Source organism: Lotus japonicus, chromosome 2 (assembly GCF_012489685.1).
Source record: "Lotus japonicus ecotype B-129 chromosome 2, LjGifu_v1.2".
In the NCBI taxonomy this organism is placed as follows: Eukaryota; Viridiplantae; Streptophyta; class Magnoliopsida; order Fabales; family Fabaceae; genus Lotus; species Lotus japonicus.
The window spans coordinates 90791087-90817534 of record NC_080042.1 but is presented as its reverse complement, the minus strand read 5'-3'; the positions used below and the strand labels follow the sequence as shown (position 1 = coordinate 90817534).

The 26448-nt window shown below is 38.8% G+C and overlaps 2 protein-coding genes across 2 annotated transcripts; one reads left to right on the top strand and one right to left on the bottom strand.

Annotated features, from left to right (window-relative positions):
• Positions 1 to 2490: 2490 nt before the first annotated feature.
• On the bottom strand, positions 2491 to 4940 carry LOC130740935 (U-box domain-containing protein 30-like). Its single transcript, XM_057593668.1, has 2 exons — positions 4785 to 4940; positions 2491 to 4652 (listed from the first exon to the last, which is right to left on the bottom strand). Exon 2 carries the CDS (start codon positions 4416 to 4418, stop codon positions 3069 to 3071), a length of 1350 nt encoding a protein of 449 aa, XP_057449651.1. The 5' UTR covers positions 4419 to 4652; positions 4785 to 4940; the 3' UTR covers positions 2491 to 3068.
• A 6502-nt stretch (positions 4941 to 11442) lies between these two features.
• On the top strand, positions 11443 to 12723 carry LOC130735856 (uncharacterized). Its single transcript, XM_057587733.1, has 3 exons — positions 11443 to 11572; positions 11662 to 12019; positions 12380 to 12723. The coding sequence occupies exons 1-3, from the start codon at positions 11492 to 11494 to the stop codon at positions 12538 to 12540; spliced, it is 600 nt and encodes a 199-aa protein (XP_057443716.1). The 5' UTR covers positions 11443 to 11491; the 3' UTR covers positions 12541 to 12723.
• The last annotated feature ends 13725 nt before the right edge of the window (positions 12724 to 26448 follow it).

Here is a 26448-nt window from a genome sequence, read left to right as displayed (position 1 = left end):
GTACATGTTGTTAGGGAAATGTCTAATCCCCCTTCTAAAAATGTTACTTTTGACCAAAATAGGAGACTAGTTTGGGCCAAATGTACTTTAGTTATAATTTAGCAGTCTAACCTCACTGAAATAACCTGCAAATTGAGAATCATCCAGGCACCACATGTACCAATAATGTTAATTTAAGAAATTTCAAAATTATAATACTAACGCTATTAAAGATTGATAAACTAAATTACTAAAATTCATTTTTTTAAAAAGAAATTGTACACAAATTAAAAAAAAAAAACCAATCTAAGTTCTTTCATGATTTTAAACATGGGATTTCTTTTAGTTTAAATCCTATGGTCTGAATCTGAAGTCACTCTGCATTAGTAACAAACTTAACTTCCAATTTCCAGTTTGATACAAAAGCATAATAGTGTGCCTGCCTAAACCTTCATCATTGGATTGTTCAAAGAATTTGCGAGATTGATCATTATCCTATAAACGTTATGGGATCTTGAAACCTATGGTCATTATTGAATAGACTTTCATTCAATGATGTTATAATTGAACAACCGGGGCCCCTCCATGCGATATCTTTGACGTTCTCAAGATGTTGGATGACTGTAGATACCTTAGAAATATGCATCACATGTCGTAAAGGGACAAACTTATGTTATATACTTCCACTCTCCGATCACTATTATAAGCAAAAATTACCTTTTTAGATTAATTCAATAAATGATGTATGTGGTCATTAAGATAATGACCACATACATCATTTATTGAATTAATCTAAAAAGGTAATTTTTGCTTATAATAGTGATCGGATGATGTATATGTTAAGTGGTCAATCAACAGCTTTATAAGTTTCAGAAGACCCAAACCCAAAAAAAAATAAACAAACATGTACTGAATTATGATGATCTCTAAAATTGTAATGACAACTATGGTAATTTTTAAACAAATTATAAACCACCTAACGTAAGTCCAATTAAATATGTTGGTTGACCACTTAGCACTCTACCGGAAATATCAAACATATGATTTCAACTTAAGCAATGTCATACACACTAGAAATTAGTGGATTAAGTAGCATAGTTCGTGCACTTGCTCACACAATCAAACCCATTGAATTTGCAAAAAAATATCCATACACATTAAGGAGCTAAATACCATTAATGCTTTCTTACAATACGAAACTTGCAAATGGTTTTTTAAATTAAAATGATTGGTCAATAATTTCTTAAATATTGGCAATTACATATATTTTCCATCAAATAACATTATATATTGGAAACAAGCTCTTCATTCTTACAATGTGTTAGATTTTGTCCCATAGCATCACTCACTAAATAAATTACTCGCAATGAGTGATTTTTATGGGTTTCATTTGTGTTTTGGAGGGCCTAAATGATCAAGTAGCCCAATCTCATTTAGAACTGCCTAAATACAATATTGCGACCAAAGTCGCCAGTAAAACTAAAGCAAAGCTTTCATCGTTCTAAATAGTTGACTTAACCATTAAAGTTGAGTTGAAAGAATCAATGAATCATGATCAAGCTAACTCCACCACGACTAAAACTAAATGTTACCTAGTTGACTGAGTGGCCAACAGTTAACTATCCGTACAATTGTTAGACGACCAAATGTATAAAAGTTTGATTGTAATGTAAGCTATTTAGACAACTCATATTGTCGCTTTTATTACTCTTCCTAAACTGAGTTATCTCTCTGCTCTTGACGTGATTTATGCGTGAGAGTGTCTTTTGTTTATACTTTCATCCACCCTAATGCCACATATTGAACTAAGCAAGTCCACATTATCATTTCCCCAAATATCTTTGAGCAACGGTACCGTCATATGCGGCTTTTTTATTATTGGTGTGACATTTATCCTGTAACAGCATTATTTGCTTAGACACAGGCTGTTATCTAATTTGTACTTATTCCTAAGGCCAAACTGCAATTCAACTTTCCTATTCAGTGAAAGCTCTAAGCTTTCTAGCTTTCTTATCTTTCTTTTTCAATCACCCAGTGAATCAGTGAGTGAAAAAATTGGGTCTTGTCCTCAAAACCTACCACAAAAGGATCAGCAAAAGTAAGCACGAACAGGGACGACTAAGCATCTATAAAGGGTTTGGAATTTGATTCCTACTTAGTTTCTCTTCCATTTCATTTCCACACATTTTTTTCTTCTTATTTCACTATGATTTTCTTCTTACATCACCTATCATACCTTCCAATTATCTCTCTCCTCTTCCTATCTCTCACTTTCACTTGCTGTGGGACGAAATGAGGTATGGATGGAGTATTATTGATCCATAAATACTGAAAAAATTGAGCACATCTAGTGAAGGGTACACCTGCCATCTCACTACATATGCCAAACTGTTCCTTCACCTCAGGTTACTTCAGTAGCAGCAAAAGGAGACTTAATAAACCAATAATGAATATCAAAGTACTAACAACTCAGTATCACAATTTGGAGAAGTTAAAATGCAGAATAATAAATGAAAAATGAAATTTTTGTTTCCATTGTACACACAAAATTTGAAGGCCACAGGCTCTCCAGTCTCTCTACACGTTTGAGATCAAAAGCAAAATTCCCAGTTTGTTTTAAAGGAAAAATTGGAGGCCTCTCAATGATCCCAAAGAGGAAGAAGATACAATAGAAGTAAGACATGGAGCAAAGCAACTCCTCAACAATTACAATTGAAATTGCAGGCCCCATCTTCACTGTATGATCACTCTCCTAAGAAGTATCTTTATCCAACAACAGCATGACTTCTACATTCATGTAAACCAACCCCTGAGCAGTATAAAAAATTCCAGTATCTTCTTGATGGGGCTTATTTCAAAAACAAAGGCACAGAAGCAAGTGTGTGCAATTTCCACAATAAGATTCTTCTTCATTCAAATTGATTGTTGGAATCAAAATACTAAAGGTATATACAGGAGAGACTTACCCCTCGATCCCATTTCATGTCTTGGGGTTTATTGGAGTTTGGTGGTCTAAGAAACTGCAGAACTTTACCACTCTTGACCCAAAAATTTACAAATTGTTGACACCACAAGGTTACTGTCCAAGGTCATTGGATGGTTCTGGTAAGCTTGCACTTGGAAATGAAGATGGTATCTGAATAATTTAAACTACACAGCTTCAAAAGCTCGGCGGACTGCTGCTTCAATAGCGGATTGCAACCACTCTGAATCACGAGGAGGAGTTTTGCAGCAAGCCCTGCATCAACGGCAATCAACGAGCACTCCTCGGGCGCGAGCTTGCACACGGACCACAGGATTGACAATGCATACTGGGTGCAGCTCTCTGAGATCCTCATCAACAGTCTCACCATGATGGGTATGGTGTTGGAACAATCCTTCAAAGCCACTCTTCCTTCAGGTATCGACGCCAACGAATCCAACACAGAAAGCGCTAATTCCAAACAATCAGGGTCCAAACCCGACAACAATTCAACCAATTGAGAAACAGCCCCAATGCTCACTAACAAAATCCTAACTTCTTTATAAAAGCACACTGTTCTAAGAAGGCTCAACCCAGGGGAAATTCCATTGCTGTGTCTCTTATCCTTAACAAGCCTCATCAACCCAACCAACAGACTATGACTCGAGATAATCTCGGACCGGAAATCCTTCTCCTCAATCAACGATTCAATCAGCCGCGTGCAATTGATCTTGGTCTCGATCGAACCCTCATTCAATATATCCACCATCAACGAAATCTTGGCAGGCTGCGTGAGATTCCGCTTGGATTCGGAATCAAGTGTCAAACTCACAAGAATACCAATCACTTCAGAGCCAACAGCATGGGAAGTAAAAGGACCTAACAATGAAGACATAACAGAAACACCACCTTCATCAATCACAGTCTTCCGGGCAGTCCCATGAGCAGCCACCACATGATGAAGCTCCTTGAGAGCCTGAACTCTTGCTTGCCCCTTCACCTTCTTCAGAGTCTCGACAAGCTCCGAAGCTCTACCCTGCACATCCTCTGACCTCTTCTTCATCAACATATACTTCTGTGAGAACCATGTGTGAATGAGCCTGTAAAGCGTGGTATTCGGCGTAATCGAATCATCCCAAAGCTCTTGCATCGTGGTGGGGCATGTGAAGTGGCCAAGGTTGAACCATTTGAGAATGTTGGACCTCTCGTAGGTTTGGCCAGTGCAGAGAGTCACAGGGTCTTGCATTGGCTCAAGCGAGATTGGACAAATGAACACACTCGGAACCTCACATAGCTCCATCTCTTGAATCATGTTCGCCAGATCCAACTTCTCACAAACCCCACCTCCCAAAACTCCGCCGTCAACCCCACCTAGGACACCGTCTTTGACGGCGGTGTCCAGATCTAGAATCTGGCCGTCGCCGCTACCGTCAAATCCCGCCACCATGTCCCTTTTAGAAGGCTGAAACATCGGCATTTTGGAAAACCTAACCGGAAAATGCAAAACCCCAAACTCTGGCTTGAAAAATCAGTGACTCTTTTTTATGTGAGGGGAAATTGAGAAGGCGGAAACAGAAGAGAAGGTTGGTTTTGGTTTAGTACAAATTGGCTTTATCTGAAATGCAATAACCATCATATCTCACATCATGAGGTTAATGAACAGTGGGTAGGACTAGAACTATTTGGAGGAGCAGAGATAGATAGAGAGAACCTGACAAACAAACAAACAAACAGTTGAAAGAAGAGAAATAATTGAGTTGAGAGGCAGATTCACAGAATGGAGGTGAAAATAATAATAAGGGAAAGTATTAGAAGAAGAGGTTGAGAATTGAGAGGACCGTACCACTAACAGAGTGGGGAGAAAGAAGGAGGAGGAGATGGAGCACGCAAAAGCTTGGTTTGGTTTGGTTTGTTGTTCTTCCCCTTACAACACACACTCTGTGTCAAATGAGACCTGCTTTCAACACCTCTTCTTTTGGGCCACTTCGTCAACAAACAATTACTAGTAAATTATTTAATGCTTTTATTTCATTGATTAATCTTTTGTTTGACCGGTGAAGTACGGGGAGTAGCCGGTTATTGAGTGGAGACGTAAGTCTCTCTCGGCCCGCGCGCGCACCACACGTGCAGTTATCTAATCTCCCCCACTTCGTCATCAATTGCACTAATGTTATCTTCAAATTACACTAATGTCCCTTCTTAATGTTCATACTTCATACCCTAATAGCTATAGCTTCATTCTTTTACCTTTTTCTCTCACACATGTGTTGCTTATGAAAAAAATTAAGTTCCACTATTAAAGTAAAATTTGTATCAATTGGTTATGACTTGTTTACTTGTTTAACACTTTGAGATACATGAATAGTGCTAAGCAACCTAAATAAATAATTATGGATGAAGATGCTCGTCCCCGAGGGTTAGCTCAAGTGGTAAGAGTTAGGGGTTATAAGGGTTGGGGAAGGGAAGATCCATGACTCGAATCATAAAAGAGAAATTTGAAGAAATTTTCTAACTTACTAACAACTAATTCACTAACATTTGTCTATCAAAAAAATATGGATGAAGATGTTCTTATTCATACAACTTGTTTACATCATCTAATCTTTCACATTTTACAGTTGCCATGTAAAATAATTTAATTGAGAGTTATTGTGAATTTCTCGCATTTTAACCACTGAACGAATAGTTAACTGATGTTAGATTTTTCTAATTTAAGTCTCAAGTTTTAAACTCTGTAAATATGGTTTTGTTCCCTATTTTATTTTATAGGCAGAGGAGAGGTGATTCTACACTTATATATGTAGTATAGGTGATTTTACTTAACTCAAATATGTGCTTTAATTTGAAAACAAAAACCTTGATCTTTCATTCTTTTATTTCAATATCAACGAGTGGTTGGTTCAAGTGATACATGCTTGATTCGCCTTAAGTAAAGTCTTCAGTTCAAGTCTTGTAGATAAAAAAAACTCCACTGAAAGAGTTAGTCTCACTTTAATGTGAATGTTCCCGACTCGAATTGAATTGTCTCCGATTTCAATATGTAACAAGGACTTTAGGTTATTACTTGTAACCATGGTAGTGGTTGTGAACACATGTGAACTATATATTGACATTTTTAATGCGAGTAGATAGATGAATTACGTTCATGAATTATACTGTAATATTTATGATGCACTTAGGTAAAAACTTTTATAACGTGTATGAATAGTTTGGTTTAATTTATATAAGGTAGTTGGAGAGCGTAAAATCTTCGTGAGACCAGTAAATATCATCTTTTTTTAGCATTTCGGAGATCCACTTTGGCACTTTTCTTTTTCAATAGAAAAAGGTTGAACAAAGGCAAACCTTTGATTTTGTAATTAGTGTGCATAATACCTTTAAAATAAAAAGTGTTTATAATAGTAATGATTTTTGAAAAGGTGTGGAGGATATATTGGTCTTTAAACTGCGCAAGTAAAGAAATAGTTTCGCTTGCACGATGCAAGGATGGCAGGGGAGGGAGTTTCAACTTTCAACATAAGTGCAGGGGAAACCCCACGAGGACAAATGAATAACCGGTGCGACCCACTTAAAACAATAGTGATTATATAAAATTGAATTAATTTTTTTATTATATCATATATGTATACATGTAGCATGTCTTTTATTATATTTAAATTGATATCAATTAAATTAAGAGAATATCAATTTAACACTAAAAGTTTCCTTTAAAAAATTTTAAAAGTCGAAAAAAATATAATGACAGGAAAAGATATTTTGTTCAAGAAAAAATTTCCAGAAATATACCTTGTAAAATAAAAATAGGGGATGCCTTGAAAAATCCTTTAAAAAAAGGTATAAAATCTAAATAACAATCACTCAGATATAATTTAAAAAAAAAAACACAATTCAAATAGATGCCTAGCAAGAAAAAAAAAGTAAAAGGGGAGGTATATGCTGCTCAATGGCACATCTCGTTTTAGTAAAACGAATATCTTAGATGCTTTTTTTGGAGTCCATTTTTTGAGAAAATAAATTTAAGATTTAGTTTTATATTAGAAAAAAGAAATAGAAAAACGACAATCCACGGTCTCCGAAAAAATCGAAACAAGAAATTACAAAATATAAAAAGGAAAGTAGAGGGCAACGAAAAAGGGTGTCCCTTATAATTTAGGGTAAAAATGCCAGCAAAGCCATTGGACCGTGACAGTTTTTGCTTTGACTGTACGCATCTCGGTTTGCTTATCCAGTCTTTTGCTTTGACCAACTTTACCAATTGAACACTGACACGTGACTCTGCCAACTCTGTCCCCATTCCACCCTATCTCACTCTTTTCCATGCCTAACCTTGTAAGCACATTATTTCACATAATATTAATTAAATTAGAACATTAAATATTCCTCTAATTCTACGTTCATTTTCATGATTATCCTTACGTCTTTACTTGCTAGTTATAGCAGTGATCAGATTACCCAGGAAGACCAATTTTCTAGTTTTAAATTTTGTATCTGGTTATATTTATTACGTGGGTGGTGGGTAGTAATAAGAAGCCTAGAATTAGAAATTAGGTGGGTTGGGTACTTTAGCTTGGTTTGATGGGTAAAGCTGCAGTATTAACATTTGTTTTAGATGTATTAAGTTGATGGGTAAAGCTGCAGTATTAACATTTGTTTTAGATGTATTAAGTTACTCTTCCAATTTCAACCTAGATATGCATGATTATTATGAATGACAAAATTTTCTTTATGCAATATTTAACATAATTGCATTTACAGGTCTCGAACAAGATACATCTATTTAAGTTGGAGCTACCCCTATCGATCATCTACGCTTTTTGTGTTCAGGATTAAGGCCCAGTTTGGAAGAGCTTATTTGAGCTTATCTGACAGCATAAGCTCTTATGCCAGTGTTTGGGAGAGCTTATGCAAACAGCTTATGGTCTGTCATAAGCTATTTTCAGCTTATTTTCATAAGCTACTCATGATAGCTTATGAAAAACAGCTTATGCTTATACACAGCTTATTTTTAATTTATTTCAATAAATTTTTAAAAATAGCTTATGAATAAGCGCTTATGTCATAAGCGCTTATGACCATAAGTGCTTAATTAAGCTGTTTATCCAAACGGGGCCTAATACTATTAGGTTTTGTTTGTTTGGTTTTTTAATTGAGATTGAAGATGGATGTAGATGGGTTATGTGTACAGACTGGATGGATCTTTATATAGTTGGGGATTCAATTCTTTACTCTACTTGGAGTTGGGACTTGGAAGGACAGACAATTTTTAATTTATTATTCAATGGTATATTATTAATTTGGTGTGGTCTTCGATCTAGAGGTGAGGAAAGTGTTTATTGATTTCAATTTTAAAATCAAAGGTCCTAGAAATAAGACCGAGGAGGGGATTCAAATTCAACTTTCAAGACACTGTGGGAGTCACGTGTGAAGGCACAGTGTTAACTATTTTATAATAATATAACATGTCACATGATCCACTTAGGTCTTGTTATTTCAGACTTTGGAGATTAACAATACTCACCCATTCCATGCTGTTGATTTTAATTAACTTGGATAATATATAATCTCTCCAAAAAAAAAAATTCGACGATCGAATATTCTTTTGCACCTCTAACGTACATTGTCGTGGAGTTTTTTTTTTAAAAAAATTGTTAAAAGAGTAGACAATAGGAGATTATTCAGAGGTTGAACTTAATGATGAACAAAACAAACACAAACAACAATCCTAAGTGCCATTGTGAATGAGCACAACAACTTGTTATCACATAAAAAATACCGTGCCTCAACTCTCAAGTCAAAGCTATATAGTTGAGCTGAAGTGACAATGTGTAGCTTTTGGGTGTATATACAATTGTACATTGGCTTTTATACCCACATCACATTTATTCCGGATATGCATTTAATAAATTAAAAAATATTTACTTCTAAAGTGGATGTCTGGAAGAACAAATTTTACGGAGTACATAATACACGATAACAATTAATAGTGATTATCTCTTTTAAAAAATTAATAAAATAATTAAATCAATGATTGTGATATTTACTACTATATACTTCAGTCAGACACTGTCCATATATGATATGTATGATGTTCATGAATCTAATTCCTCTTTCTTAAGCAAGTTTAATAAGCATTTTCCTTTGAAAAAATTGTTTATTACGCATTTCTACCTTTTGGTTCTTTTGTTCTTTTTCGGTCAAAGAACCTTTTGATCCAACAGCTTTGTGTTTCTTTACCAACGCTTTTTTTTTTTTGTCAAAGGTGAACATTTCATTGATAACATGGGCCAGGCCCATAACCCAAAAGGGTAGTACAACTGCTTGGGCAAGCCACAGAGAATTACAAGTCAGTTTCTTACACTTGAGCTCATGACTCCTATCTACACCTAACCCAAAGTTAGAACTAGGAGATTAATGACAACTACTTGCAAAAACAAACAGGCCCAATAGCACTGAGCCCATGAAGACTAGGCCAGACAAACCCTAGCCTTCAGGGTCTCCAAACCCTAACCAGGGTAGCGGAACAGTAGCAGTGGTGGCGGGGATCAGCGGCGGCTCCATAGCTCAAATCCAAAGTAAATCTGCTGCAAACAGAAGAGAAAATTTGATATTCACATCTTTAAACGTCACTTCTTATACCTTGTCGGCTCTGCCGTCAGCAATCTCTGCTACAAGGCTATCATAAACTCAGGTGTTCAACACCTTTAAGTCAGGGGCAAGCCCCGCAGCAAACAAACCAGATCTGGAGGAAAGAAAGGATGAGACCAAGAAACTGTTATGAGCGATGGAAGCCGCAGTTGGTGGATGGTGGTGGAGGTCACGGTCGTGGCACCAGAGGCAGCAACAAGGAGAAGCAAAACAGGGGTGAAAAACAGGCGAAGGTGGTCTTCAGAACAAAGCCAACAACATATGAAGATGACAGCGGCGGAGGAAGCGGTGGTAGAGACACAGAGACGACGGTAGAGGCACAAGGCTGCAGAAAGGTGCGACGGCGGCGGCCGGTGGGTGGAGGTAGGCGGGGAGGACGGTAACATAAAAGGGAAAATAAGCAAAAGGAGAAAACAACCCACTTATTGGGTAGCAAATCCACCTACTGTGGAAGGGAACCCACCTATTGTGGGAGAAAACTACCTACAAAGAGCAGTAGAAACCTCCATGGAGGAGGAGGAGCCCCCAAAAGGGGGTGGCGGCTAGCTTCTCTTCAAACCCTAGCAGAGGAAATTAATTGAATTTAGAAAAGGCTCCTGTATGGCTAATCTTCTTTACCAACGCTTAATGCTTATAAAAAAAACCAACGCTTAAGTTATAGAAAGTGAAAGGTTAAACCCAGTTTTTTGTCTGGCCTCATATTAATTATTTTTGTCAAAGGCCTCATGAGCAATAATTGAATACGATAAAAAAAGGCTTTAAAACTGGACCCTAAACAAGAGCCCAAATACCCCTTAAGAAGTCATACAGTGCTAGTGAAAAAATATTACATACCAATAGTTATTTGTAAACCACTACTAAACATTTCGGGACATTGTCCCATCGCAAGTGTTTTTGTATGTGTATGTACTTGTAATAAAATCATATTTATTTTGGTTTTATCAATTTCAATTCCGTCACTGCAAACATGCACATAAACCAAACAAATCTACAACCCAAAGTCAGATTGCCCAAACAAATAACTTTCTCACCTTAAACTTTAATCTTGAAATCTTACACTGTTGCAATCAACTTAAAACATAAAAAAATCCAACTAACAAATAGCTTTCTAGAAGCACAAGTTCGTGTCTGCCAAAATGGCCCCGAATGGTTCAAAGGGCAGAAAATAAGTAGGTGTTAACATCATGCATCATACATCCTCGAGTGAGGTCATGGAGGCCGAGTCAAGTTGGAATTTTGGGTCTTTGGGGGTTGTAATGGAAAAGTAACACCGCCAAATAATTATGACCAAAAAGCCAACGATCAAAAAAAACAAGCAGCAAAAGTTTACGAGCACGCCTAAATAATCAATAAGGGTCCACGACTTAGGCGGCGGATCTTGGTAGTCAAGGTTAGGCGCCTCCATGTCAATCTGCATATTGAACAATGTGATGAGGCGTCGCAGAACGTTGTTGTTGAACGATGAGTTGGCTATGCACTGAATTGAAAATATTGTTCTATTTATAAGTGATGACCGACATCTAGATTTGTTCTCAGATACAGATACAAAAAGATTCAAACTAAAAAAGGAAAACATTAAACATAATATTTTTTATGAAAATTATCTGATTTTGGAATTTTTTACTTTTTTTTCCGTTTTTAACTGATTCGGAGATTTAAATTAAATCAAGACATTACTTTTTTTATATTTTGATTGTTTTTTTTGTTTTGTTTTATTTTATTTTATAATAAAAATAATCAGGTTCAAATTAAATCATTACCTAAACAAGATTTTGTTTCGTTATATACTTTTTGGTGTTTTGTTTAATAATACAAGTAAGCAGATTGAAATTTAAAATTTAATTTAGTATCAAAACAATATATTCGTTTTATTCTGTGGGGACTTTACAGGGGTAGCATGAAATCATGAACCGAGATGATGAGAGAAAACGCAGGTTCAACGAAGGAATCGTTAACCTGCTCTACCCTCCTTCTCCTCAACCACAAGTATATCAATCATCCATCTCTTACCTGGCTTTTCCTTCTTTTATTTATTATTGAATGGTACGTTAACATTCATTTATGGCATCATGTAGCTTCAACAAGACCCGGAACCCGTCCAAGCTTTGAATTTGATCGAAGGTTCTGGTTCTGGTTCTGTTGATGTTATTTCAGGTTCGGTTTCATATATTAAATCAAATGCAGGCAGTTTGTATGACAATGAGAATGCCTCCACGAGTGGCGACGAAGAAGAACAACATGTTGACGTGAATCTCACCAGGTCCCAACGTAAGAAAATTCGTAAGAAGAAGCTGAAGGAAGAAGCTATGCGTCGTGGAAACTTAATTGGACCACTTTTGCCTCTCAGTTCATCAACCGCCACCACCCAATGTGCTGATCAAGTTGCGGTGTTGGAGGACGCACCAAGTGTTCGATCAAATGCCTCTGAGGAAGGTTCTGGAGCTCATGCACCTGTTTATGAATGTCTTTCTATGTTGTTGTTGGTGTTATAAAACTAATAGCTAGACCTTGTTTAGAATAGCTGATTTTATAGCGTAAGCTCAGCGCTTATGCAAGTGTATATAAGAGCTTATACCATAAGCAGTTATCAACTTATTTTCATTAGCTGTTTAGATTAGCTTATGAATAAGAGTTTATGCTTACAACTTACCTATATTCAGCTAATTTAAATAAGTTTCTCAAATTAGCTTATGAATAAGGGTTTACGCAAGCTTAATTAAATTGTTTACCTCAACGTATCCCAAATAACCATATAATGTGCTGCTGACATTTATTTCACACAACTTGGTTTAGGTGATGATGAACCAGCTTGTGCTAAATCCAAGAAACTGAAACACCGGAGGATGGCAAAAGGGATGGCCAAAGATAAGAGAGTAAGTGTCTCTAAATTGGAAAGCTGCAATCAAGGTTCCATTTCAAGTTCTGTTGTTGGCCTGAAAGCCCCCCATTCTTAAATATATGTGTAGCTTTTAGACACTGTGAACTGAAAAATTGCTCCTTGGTGGCAATAATCCCCAAAGTGGGTATGTAAGTTTGATTATTGTTGTGTGCTGCTTTAAGCTTGCAATGCAGTTATCAAAATTTTGAAGCATTTTGGACTGGTTGGCTAATTAAACCATGGTTTTTGTTCTTGTTAACTCCAGATTTTAGGCAGTACCCCAACTAACAACGAGTTCAGTAGGCATGGCTAGAGAATTAGGCAGTACCCCACAAGAAAATTCTTCTAGTTAGTGAGCAAGCAAATTATGTATTGTAGGCTCAGTGAGTGTTGATCGCAAAAGTTAATAGTAACTATTTGAACCCATGAGGTTGAAATGTTCAATCTTTATGAGACGTATTATTGGAGAGACTTTTAATCTTTACTGCACTCGAGTCGAATAATGATTGTGATACACTTACTATATATTTCCGTCGGACATTGTCCATATGTGATATATATGTACGATGTTCTGGAATCTAATTCCTCCTTCTTAAGCAGGTTTAATAAGCATTTTTTCTTTATAAAAAGAGAAAGGGTAAGATATACTGTTAGTATAAATACGCAGACGTTTAATTGTTTTTCGCCACATCATAAACAAAATTGTAATTTAATTAAAATTGATGAAGAATAAAAATATTTATCTCACGTGACATACAATAATTGGATGACGGTGTCTTTACACTGATAGTCCACATTCGTTAAACTCTTAAAAAAATTGTTTATTAAACATTTGTACCTTTTGGTTTTTTTTTTTCGGTCAAAGAATCTTTTGGTCGAAAGCCTACAGTATTGTGTTTCTTTACCAACGCTTAAGTTACAAAAAGTAAATGGTTAAGCCCAGTTTTTTGTCAAAGGCCTCATTTTTATGTTTTTGGTCAAAGGCCTCATGAACACGATAAAAAGGATTTAAAGCTGCAACCCTGGACATGGGCCCAGATAAGTCACATATAAAACAAATATGCTTATTTACCAATAAAAAATAGAATAAATATATATATGCTTTACCAATAGCTGTTACCTCACTATTTCAGGTGCTTCAATCAGTTCCGCCTTGTTCCTGCTTCTATAAAAGCTTCCCTACTCTATCTTCTTACTTTCAGAGTTGTTGGTTTGTCTCCGTTGATGTTGTTGAAGCTACGTTTGAGCTTTTTTGATAGTCAAACATATACAACTCTGGCAAAGTCGAAGAGTTGTTAGAACGGGAGAGTTGTTAAAAATTGAAGATGAAAGCTTATTCCCCATTGGTCAATGGTCTCTCTTTGCTAGTTTGGAGTTTTCTAGGGGCTCTTGTTTGACTCTTAGGATTTTACATTATGTTTTAGCTATGTTCGACTTTGTTGTTTAAGTGTATATGCGTGTTCATGTAATTGCTTATGTAGTGCATTGCGTTATCACTCGTTCATATTTATTTTCTCATGTTGTAAGTGTCGTTAGACAACTATTTAATTTTTAATGAATTATGATCCTTTGACAAAAAATAACAATAGTTATTTATAAACCACTACGCAATGTATACATTTCGGGACATTGTCTCATCGCGAGGGTTTTACTAGACGGTAAATGACTCACAATGAAATGTCTCTCATTCTCATAAGCAAGGATAGAGAACCTCAACCTTGTGATTAAGTGATGAGATAAACAACCACCTTGACACACCTCATAGTTAAAGTAAGCATATAAAGGTAAATAAATCGGAATATTATTTATTTGTCAAAGGTTATTTTATTCATAATGAAAATATAAAATGAAAATATGAACATCTTAAAATTTTAGCATTTTACAAAGATAGCTCCTTTTACCGCCAAAACTAACTCACTTCCGCAAAAAGACTTTATAAAAAAGGACTCATGACCTCAATAAAACCTTAATAGGAAAAACCCTATGAAAAAAATCCAATAAAGGAGAAAAAGTATAAATTTTATATAATCAAGAGGAAATTTCCAAGGCAAGGAGGCCTACGTAGAAGCTTAAATAATCAAAAACTAAAATACCACCTCCAATCCCAATTTGTCAAACATAACAGCAGTCAAGTCACACCATCAAAGAAGTGCCATAGAGATATATAAATCAACATGACCAATCCAACAAATAAACTCTCACATGCTGCAAGATCCTCCATCCCTTGTGAACAACTGCACTATCATTCAAAACAGGCTTCAAGCCGTAATTGACCGAAAAACAAAAAGGCTTCAAGCCGTGGAAAAGCTACGAAGTTGGAAAAGGCCCACAAGTCCACAACGGTAGACCAGCCGAGGTACATTAGATTAGAAACTAGCCTAGTCAACCATTCTAACTTGCTATTCTGCTTAGATTGTAACGAAAGCTAAACTTGCAAATGAAGCTCAAAATGAAAAGATTGACAAGAAAAAAAAAGCTGTAGGAAAGACAGGTGACAAGAAATGAAAGGTAGGATTAGAGTAGCTAGCTTTGGGGGAAACGCCCATGTGGTACTGGTCAGAGTAAAAATAAATATAATATTTGCCAAATCCTATCTTTAACACTATGAATTTAAAATTATAAAAAAGTATCCCTTTTCCAGCTAATTTATAAATTTATAAATGGGGATGGGGAGTAATGAGTATTTCTGTATTTACTTGTTCACCAGCAAACGAAACTGGTTCTTGTTCCTCTTCAAATCCATAAATTGCACTTTCTTTTTCACCTTCATTTGAATGTTGAAAACACCAAATAGTCATCCTTTGATTAAAAACTCGTAGCTTCTTCTAATAGTATATTTTACTGCACTTGAGCTTGAAAAACTCTAGTTCTCATGATTAATGTCTGTGAAATCAATTTAAGCCGCGGATTTAGGCTTCATGTGAGTTGTGTTGTGCTCCTTGCATGAACTCTAGCTGCAGTAGCAGTACTGTTTTCCCCTTGCTGCATTATACTTAATTTCTGGTCTGAGAATTGGCTTTGCTTTTTACTTAGAAATAGGAGCACGAAAGGAAAGTTACATCAAGCGGCAAAGTGGTATTTTATTTGCTTTGCTTTTGATTGTCCAGTAGTTTCCTAAGGCTTCTTTTCTTCTAAGAGTTTATTTGCTTTGCATTTTTTCTTTTTTTATGTCGATCATCCGTTCATTTAACTTGGCAGTTAGTGATCTTGAAATTTCATTCATTATCATTTAGATCAATTTGAGATGAGTTTGTCAATGTTATTAATTGAAATTTCAGCTTCTGTGACAAATTTTTTGAGGGATAGTAGATGACCATATATCCATATCTCACCCTCAGTATGACTAATAGCTACGACTAAGAATGCCAGAAATCAAAACGCATTGTGTGAACCAAAGACACTTCCCTTTCTCCACCCTATCTCATCTCGTCGGTGTTAAGTCTTAGAACATTGTCGTGAGCACCTTTACTTCTTAACCCTTCATGCCCTACCTCCTTCTCCTTCCTCTTTGTAATTAAATTCAATTTGATTTGTCAGCGTTTGAGTGTTCTGAAATATGATCTCTATTCAATTTTGTATATCCATAGCCTAACTCTTCTCCGTTGATTGGTTCATTATCAATTTATGCTTTTTCCTGCTTTTTTGTTGTTTTGATTGTTATGCCATCGCTTCTTGCATTCACTTTAATGTGTTACATTTTATTATTATGCAGGCATTCATACAGTCTAGAAAATGCTTTCGACCAGATTTGTAGAGTTATTATTTGTTATACTTTCTAAGTGCTACTGCTGTTTCCCGTTGCTAAGTCTGATCGTGTTTTGTTTTCTACTCGTGTTGCTGCATGTATATTAGATAAAGAGGAGGAAAGGGAAATAAAAAAAGGGATAGTGGTTCATCAGATGATTCTGGTGAGAGGTCTAAAAGAAAATCAAGATCTGCCGAAACTGCAATAGTTTCTGCAATTGAGCCTTTGATTACAAGAAAGGAAATGGGTTTAGATTGGATGCACAAGCCTGAAAGTAAGAGGCCTGCATTTTCGGAAACAGATTTGTCAGAGGAAGTTCCTGTTGAGGAGGTGTGTTTCAGTAAATTTCCAAACCCTAAGGTGCTAGAATGTCTTGCTCTACTATCAGGTTCTATATAGATACTCTTTTTCTGTCCTCAAAGGAAATCTCATTGTTTTTTGTTTGTTTTTTTTTTTGTTTTAATTGGAATTGTTGTACTATGAATTCTCTTTATCAATCAATACTTGTTGATGTTATCTTCATAACATTTTTTAACAGAAATGAAAGGGATAACTAAGAAGGGAAAGATAAAATATTTAGGAATAAGACCAAAGAAGAAATAGAAAGCAAAAAGAAACTTCCTTTCTTATATTGTCATCGTTAACCATAAAAAAATGAAAATTAAATGATGAAGAAAAGGATGGAAAAAGTCAGATATTTATCCAAAACTGTGAGGGTATCAGATTGTTGGTGTTGGTGAGCTAATGCCCTTTGTAGCTCAAATTATTTGTGCCTTTGTCTTTCTGCATCCGAATCAGTCTATATTCATGTATGAATATTATTCATAATAAGGAAACCTTTTAATAATTATCATCTATTTTTATATGTTTTTATTTGAGAGATGAATGAGCAAACAACGTTGTACTTTTCTAATTGACCCCTACAGGGAGGTGTACGTCTATTTCCGGTCTATCTTAAAAGTTTTCATCATTTGCAGCTTGTCTTCATCTTTTAATCTTGTGATCATTTTAATGTGCTCACATGACTAAATAGTTTGTGTTGTTTTTTAGTCAAAGGTGAATCCTAAGAAATTGAACCCATATCTAAAGGATAATGGCTGTAGTTATCCAGAAGAAAGTGATCAGGCTAAAGTTGGTGCAGATAAACTTCTAGCTTCTTACCTTGATGGGGATGGAGGCGCAAGTTGGAGACTTAAAGCTTTTGAAGCGAGCCCAAGAGCAAGCAGCCTGAGAAGGACAAAACTTTCATGAGGTTTTATACCTTGCTTTTTCAGATACGCTTTGTTTCTGTTTTTGAAATTGGTGTTATTTGTCCTTCTTGTCAAAGATTTGCTATTCTGTTAGGACAGAAGGGTATTGCTTGATAGTTTGGCCCCGTTTGGATAAACAGCTTAATTAAGCGTTTATGGTCATAAGCGCTTATGACATAAGCGCTTATTCATAAGCTATTTTTAAAAATTTATTGAAATAAATTAAAAATAAGTTGTGTATAAGCATAAGCTGTTTTTCATAAGCTATCCTGAGTAGCTTATGAAAATAAGCTGAAAATAGCTTATGGCAGACCATCAGCTGTTTGCATAAGCTCTCCCAAACACTGGCATAAGAGCTTATGCTGTCAGATAAGCTCAAATAAGCTCTTCCAAACTGGGCCTAAAGGGAAGGCAAATATAATAATCATTTTTGGCAGTAGTAGTTAGTAGTTAGATGGGATCAGTTTGATAACTATATAGGGGGTATAAGGGTAAATTGATCATTCTGGATTGTTAGTATTTGGGAGCCCTGCATATGCTACATTGTAGAACAGGGAAACCCTTGTGTTCTGTACTAGGGCAAGCTTACGTAAGAGAAAGACAAAAAGTAAACCCTAGCAGAGCACTAAAATAGCAAAACTACCATAAAAGGAATATTCTCCTTAATGCTGAAAAAGTTGGTTTCGTACAAGTGGATGACCTCCCCTTTTATAGAGGGGGTGGTCATGATATGGATCTTTCCTATATTTGGGCCTGACAATTAGGGCCCAAATCCCCGTACATATAAGACAAATCCAAAGGAATCTTCCAGCTGGCTTGTGGGTCCATCACCTAAGGGAGGGTAATGAAGCTCGCCATGTTGCCTTTCCCGCCTTGGCTATCGTCATTGGTTTATTGTTCATTTTGGGCGGGACATAATCTTCTTTATGTCCCGCCCAGTCCACATGCCCCCAAGACATGAGACTCGAGTAATTGAGTCGAAATGTCTTTATCGTTACCCAGTAGTTCGCCTCTATTGTTTATTCATTCATCGCCATTTTTCTTTCGTTGTTACATCGCCATTTTCACGCTTCTACACCTTTGTTGTCGTTTCAAAGATATGTCGCCTTCAGTTATAACCGTCAACCACGTCTTTTCAACTGACGCACGTATCCTTATTTTCCGGGATTTCGTCATCATTTGTTATAAATGCAATCTTCAGTTGTGCGTCTCGAGGAGTACGTCTTTTCGCTTCCCACCTTTTCGAATTTCAAATCCCAAAATCCCACGATCTTCCCCCATTCGTTCTCTCTCCTCCTTTCTCTCTATAAAAACCCCTTTTCACTTTACATTTTTCACTTTCTTAAAACTTTTGCCCTGAACCTTTTCACCGCAGCTTTCATTCTCTTCTTTGAACTCCGGTGAACCCTTTCTTCCTCCGGCCGTCGTCATTGCGCGGTGCTCCCCTATCGCCGACGTTCTCCTTTCTCAAATCCACAGTTCTTCCCCTGGTTAGTTTTTCTCTTTCTTGAGATTCTTTGTTTACTTCTTTTCTCTGACTGTTCATCTTCTTTCTTCTTGACTCTGTTCATCTTCTTTTTTCTTGACTCTGTTCATCTTCTTTTTACTTTTAGTTTGTTCATCTTTTTTCTTTTTATGAAACTGCCTCGCATGTCTTTACCAAACGCCAGCCTTTCTTCCCTAGAACTTTCTTCGCCCTCTACGGAGGAGGAAGTTGTCGCCCCCTCTATCATTGAAATTCATTCCTCGCCCTCTACCCATGATGATTCCGGTCCCGCCGGCTCTGTAGACTCAATTCTCTCCTCTAATGGAGATTTGTCTTCACCTGAATGGCGCTCTGACGTGCATTTAGTTGAAGATAAATGTCTGTTGCATTCTATCTGGGGCAGCATTGGGAGCATTAATTCGCTTCGGATATCTGCTCAAGGGTTTACGAAGATAAATCCCGCCACCTCGAATAATGAAGATCATCTCTTGAATGTCCTCCCATGTGGCGAAGATGACTGTGTTCTGTTGCGTAAAGAACCAGCCGATGAATCGCCCGATTTCTTCTTTGTTTATGGCTATTTCTTCTTAGACTTGAACATCAAACTTCCTTTCTCGCCGTTTATATGTCACGTTCTTTCTTTTCTGAATGTGGCGCCCTGCCAACTCCAGCCCAACGCCTGGGGTTTTCTCCGCTGCTTTGAAATTCTGTGTGAACACTTGAGTTTCACTCCGACCTATCCTTTGTTCTTCCTGTTCTATAAATCAGTCACCACTAAACCTACTTCTGTGAAATGGGTTCCACTATTAGCCCGTAAGAACATGAGTCGGTTTACCGCCCTTAAAAGTCATTACAAAGTATGGCAGAAGAAATACTTTAAAGTTATGGAGTCGCCCGAAATAAAAAACCTGTTCCGAGATTCCGACAATAACCCCCTCTTCCCTTTTTACTGGACAAAGAACCCTCGCCGAAAAATATCCGTTTCATACGACGCCTTGGATGAATCTGAACAAGGCGTCGCCGATTACCTCCGCACACTACCAGTATTTTCTGGTCACGACTTGATTGAGGCGTCGAAATCCGGCACTTTAAATCAATTTTTTAGTAAGTTTGTAATCTTTGTACGTAACTTCTTTTTCTTTTTGTTCATGTATCTCGTCTAATTGGTGTTTTCCATACAGCTACGATGGGAAAAGGCAAGGTTGACGCGAACCCACTCAAGATGAAAGAGTACCTCGCCCAGTCTGCTGCGGCGGCGAAGAAGAGGGCCGCCGAAACTGAGCAGAAGAAGAAGAATGAAGGTACCTCGGGTTCTGACAACGTCAGGGACCCTAAACGTCAAAAAACTTCAGGTGCTGCTGGTGGTAAGCTTCTCCACCAATCGACTCTTGATTCAAAAAGCCGTCCATCTGAGAAAAAGAAGGGACATGACAATGTCCCGCCCCCTCAACAAGATTCAAGCACGCTGATCAACCGCCCATCAACTCCATTTGGCCAGGCTGGCCCTAGTTCAGCCATTGGTGGCGAAGCTCCTCCCCCCTTGCTGAATTTGTTGGATCCTCACTTCAATGGGCTGGAATTCATGACCCGTATTTTTGACAACAAGATCCACAAGGATGTGTCGGGTCAAGGTCCCCCCAACATTGCTTCTTTGGCGATCCATCACGCGCTTTCTGCCGCCAGCACTGTGGCGGGAATGGCTCAGTGTGTGAAAGAGTTGATCTCAGCCAAGAACCGTTTTGAGAAGAAGGCAGCTGATTACTAGACAGCCTATGAGCAAGCTAAAACTGATGCTGAGACTGCCAACAACAAGCTGAAATCTGCTGAGGAGAAGTGTGCTAAGTTAACTGAAGACTTGGCTGCTTCGGACCTGCTTCTTCAAAAGACAAAGTCTCTTAAAGAAGCCATAAATGACAAGCACACTGCCATTCAGTCCAAATATCAAAAGTTGGAGAAGAAACATGATCGCCTGAATGCTTCCATCCTAGGGCGTGCTTCTCTCCAATATGCTCAAGGCTTTCTGGCGGCCAAAGAGCAGATCAGTGTAGTTGAGCCGGGCTTTGATCTTTCCCGCATTGGGTGGCTGAAGGAGATCAAGGATGGTCAAGTAGTTGGTGATGATGACATTAGCCTCGACCTCCTTCCCCAATTCAATGATGAGAGTGAGCCTGAAGAAGATGGCGAGGATGGGAATGAGCAGCACAGGAATGAGGGTCAAGGGAAGGAAGATCCTCAAGCTGGGACAAGCCAGGGCAACAACGCCAACAACGAGAACCTGGCTTGAATTTGTTTTTATTTTATGTTGAAATTTTTCTTTGGGCATTGCCGTCTGTTTTTTTTTTTTTTTTTTTTTTTTTTTTTGTTCCAAATTATGTATGGGCATCGCCCCCTTTTCTCTACTTTAAATGGATATCATCTTAAGTTCATTCGTTGTTTTAGTTGTTTCCAACTTTCGTTGTTATATACCTTAGCCGATTTTTCGACGAGGCTTGGTTTCTAGTGGCCACTAGAATTGCCAAGGCTTTAAACTTTTGAAGGCGATACTTTCTTATTCCGAAAGGTTTACTCGCGGTATTGCATACCTTGATACGATTTGCATTGCATGAACTCGTAATAAAAATTCAAAAAACATATACGATTCTGTTGAAATGATCTTTTCATTAATTTTCTTTCGTATGGGAACAATTGTCCCTTCATTACAATTGTCGCCTCATTAAAAACCTTTCCAAAGAAAGGGAAAAAGAGTGCGACTTCATTTACATTTGTTGTTTCTACTAACTAAAATACTGCTTTAGATGAGAGGCGTTCCATGTTCGTGGAACCTTTTGACCGCTTAGTTGTTCCAACTCAGAAGCTCCTCCTCCAACATCGCCAATAATCCTGTAAGGCCCGCCCCAGTTGGGTGAGAGTTTGTTGTGTTTATCGGGTATTGTATTTTTTCGGAGCACTAAGTCTCCTACCCTCATTTTTCTTGGCACCACTTTTGTTGAGAACTTTCTTGCCACCTTCACTTTTCCCGCCTCATTTCTTATGTGGGCCTCTCGTTGTTCCTCGGGCAGCATTATTAGATTTGCTATTAAGTTTTCTCCGTTGTCATGTTCATTAAACCGAGCCACTCGCCAATTTTGGTTTTCAATTTCCACTGGGAGCATGGCGTCAGTTCCATAAGTTAGACGATACGGGGTTTCCTTTGTGCTTGACTGCTCCGTGGTGTTGTATGCCCAAAGAACGCCTGGTAGTTCCTCCGCCCAAAGCCCTTTTGCTTCATCCAGTTTCTTCTTTAAACCCTTCAGGATAACTTTGTTAGCCGATTCAGCCTGCCCATTGGTCTGTGGATGTTCTACAGAGGCAAATCGCATCTCGATTCCCATTTCTGTACAAAATTCTCGGGTAACACTACTTGTGAATTGTGTTCCGTTATCCATTACTAATGCCCTGGGGACCCCAAATCTACAAACAATCCTTCGCCACAGGAAGTTCCTGACCTTGGCGGCCGTGATAGTTGCTACTGCCTCAGCTTCTATCCACTTAGTGAAGTAATCAACCGCCACGATGATGTACTTCATTTGTGCCTTCGCCACAGGGAATGGTCCTAAGATATCAATCCCCCACATGGCGAACGGCCAAGGCGCCATCATGGTTGTTAATTCTTCTGGTGGAGCCTTGTGTAGGTCAGAAAAGACTTGACATTTTTCACATTTCTTAACATACTCCAAACAATCTTTCTTCATCGTTGGTCAATAGAATCCTGCTCTTATCACCTTAACTGCCAAGGATCGCCCGCCGATATGACTAGAACACACACCTTCGTGGACTTCCGCCATTATTCCGAGGGCGTCCTTGATATCGACACATTTGAGCATAGGAGACATGATTCCTCGCCGATACAACTCACCACCCACCAGTGTGTAGAAACTGGCTTCCCTGCGTTTTGTTCTCGTGTTCAAATCATCCTCCTTTGGTGGGCTCTCTAAGAATGTCTTAATTGATTCCATCCAAGATATTTCGCCCTCACTGACTGACTTTACAGCTTTCAACTTTATTTCTACCAAATCAATGCTCGGGCGAGGCAGGGTTTCTTGAATGACTGTCTGGTAGTTGCCCAGTCTCCCTGTGCTTGCCAACTTCGCCAACACATCAGCCCTCTCATTTTGTCCCCTCGGGACATGTTCTATTTTGATTTCTTTGACCTCCATCATCAATCTGCGCACCACTTCCAAATATTTGGACAGTTGCGGATCCTTCACTTGGTATTCACCTTTCACTTGTTTAACCACTAACTGCGAATCTCCTTTGATAAATAACTTCTAGACTCCCAATTCAATGGCCAACCTTAAGCCGGCAATCAGAGCCTCGTACTCAGATTGATTATTGCTCGCCTTGAACTCGAACTTGAGAGACTGTTCAATGATCATTTTATCTGGACTTTCGATTGTTATTCCCGCCCCACTTCCAGTGTTATTAGAGGATCCATCCACAGACAGGACCCATTCTCCTTGAGTCTTCTCTCCTTCCGTGGGTGTTAATTCCGCCACGAAGTCAATTAAACTCTGGACTGTGACTTGGCCCCTTGGCTCATATTGTATGTCATACTCTGATAGCTCAACTGACCAGCTAACCAATCGCCCTGATAAATCAGGCTTCTGAAGTACTTGCCTTAAGGGAACATCAGTTTTAATTTTGACTTGAAAACTTTGGAAGTAAGGTCTGAGGCGCCTTGCAGTTTTCAGAATCGCCAAAGCCGCCTTTTCAATTTTTTGGTACCGCAATTCTGCCCCCTGTAAAGTATGGCTCACGAAATATATAACTTTCTGCTTTTTTCCTTCTTCCTGGAGCAAAACCGTACTTACCGCCTTGTCAGTAACCGCCAAATAGAGCACTAATGGAACGCCTGGTGTTGGCTTGGAGAGCACCGGTAATGTGGCCAATGTTTCTTTCAATTTGGTAAAAGCTTGTTCGCATTCCTCTGTCCACTGAAACTTTGAATTCTTTTTTAAACATGTGAAGAACGGGGCCGCTTTGTCACCCGCCATTGGCAAGAAACGTGACAAGGCGGCCATTCGCCCTGTCAAACGCTGAACCTCCTTTACACTTGTTGGGCTTTTCATCTCCAAGATCGCCCTTCCCTTATCTGGGTTCACTTCTATTCCTCTTGATGTTAACATAAATCCCAAGAACTTTCCTCCCTGGATCCCAAAAGAACACTTCTCTGGATTCAACTTCATTTGATATGTTCTCAACTGATCAAACGCTTCTTTAAGGTCGCCACCATGATCACTAGCGCTGGCGGATTTTACAATCATGTCATCCACATACACCTCCATATTCCTGCCTACTTGCTTTGAAAAAATTTTGTCCATGAGCCGTTGGTACGTAGCTCCTGCATTCTTCAAACCAAAAGGCATTGTCTTGTAACAATAGTTCGCCTGATTGGTCATAAATGCTGTACTTTCCTCATCCGAGGGATGCATCATAATCTGATTATAGCCCGAATAAGCGTCCATGAGACTTAAAAGTTCATTCCCTGAAGCTCCATCCACAAGCTTATCAACATTGGGAAGTGGGTACGAATCTTTGGGACACACTTTGTTAAGGCTCGTGTAGTCCGTGCACATTCGCCATTTCCCATTGGCCTTCTTGACCATTACAACATTGGCGAGCCACGTTGGGTACTGTACCTCACGGATGAAGCGAGCCTTGATCAATTTTTCAGTCTCTAATTGTACAGCCTTATTCTTTTCTTCACTCATTCTTCGCCTTGGTTGGATGACCGGGGTCGCCCCTGGTCGTATGGCTAGTTTGTGAGTGATCACCTTGGGATCAATCCCTGGTACATCATTGATGGTCCATGCGAAGAGATCTAGATTATCACCCAGAAGGGTGATTAGTCTGTCCTCTTGTTCTGTTGTCAAACCACTGCCAATCTTTAGAAACTTGTCCTTGACTTGCACCTGCTTGGTTTCTTCCAGCGGTTGTGGGCGAAAATCATCAGCATCATCTCTTGGGTCCAAGCTAAATCCTTCTTGTGGGAAGATTTCTGTAATTCGATGGCTCTCCTTGGCGGCCTTCCGTCCATAGAGCGCCACGCTCCTCAAATAGCATTCCCTTGCTGCATTCTGGTCTACACGCAATATCCCGACCTTCCCGTTGCAGGCGGGATATTTAACAGTTAAATGAGCAGTTGAGATGACCGCGCAGACCTTGTTGAGGGTGTCTCGCCCCAAGAGTACGTTGTAATTGGCTCTACACGCCAATACTAAGTACTTTACTTGAAACTTCTTGACAAACTCTCCTTCTCCAAAGGCAGTCGGAATTTCGACGTATCCCCGCACACTGACGCGGTCCCCTGTGAATCCCACCAAAGTTCCCTTGTATGGTTTCAAATCTGATTCCTTTAGTCCTAGGCGATCAAAAGCGTCTCCATAGATGATATCCGCCGAAGATCCCTGGTCTAAGAATACTTTCTTTGTCACATAATTGTTAACCCTAATTGTTACCACAATTGGATCGTTGTCATGGGGAATTACATGCGCGAAATCCTGGGGGGTAAATATAATAGGGGAATGATTCACCCAACACTCGCCTTCGTTCGACTCCTGTACTGAGTGTACTGCCGCCACGTAGCGTTTTCTAGCCTTACTTGAAATTGCACCCCCGCCAAATCCTCCTGCAATAGATGAGCATTCCCCAACAGGATCGCCCAACTCTTCAACTATCTCTTTGCCTTTGCCTTTGTCCCCTTAAGTGATTTTAGCTACCTCCGGCGCTGCTGTGTCTTTAACAAAGTTTGCCAAATGGCCGGCTTTAATCAAGCGATCAATTTCCCGCCTTAAATTCCAGCAATTATCTGTCGTATGCCCCAACGCCTTGTGGTACTCGCACCACCTATTGGTGTCCACGTTAGCTGGCGGCCGCCGTGGGGGTGGTGGGTACTGCACAACGTTGGTCTGTCCAACCGCCCTTAAAATGGTACTTAAGGGTGCATTCAACTTAGTAAGTGGAACTGGTGCAGGCGAAGCACCAGTCTGACCAGCTGTGGCAGCAGGTGGACCTTGTGGATTTCTGTGCCATGTATTTTGAAAGCCAGGTTTAGAGTTTTGGTATGGTCCCGGTCTTGGTACACGGGGGGTCTGCGCCATCCTGGTTTCCTTCCCCGCCTTGGATTTGTCCTGTGAAACACCACCAGATTGAGACTGCTTGCGTCCTTCCTCTCTTTCTTGTTTCTTCTGATCATCTTGCTCGATTAATATGAACTCTTGAACACGAGCGCGAAGATCCAACATATCCTTTGCTGGTCGCCTTGTTAAGTCTCTATTCAAATCTCCCGCCCGAAGGCCATTTTTGAATGACGCCAAACAAACATCTGGATTTTCATCCTCCAACTGCACCGCCATCTTGCTGAAGCGTGCCATGTAGGTTTTCAATTTCTCGCCTGGTTGCTGATGTATGCTGATAAGATCAAACATTGTTGCTTTTGTGGTTTTATTGGCGGAAAACTGAGTC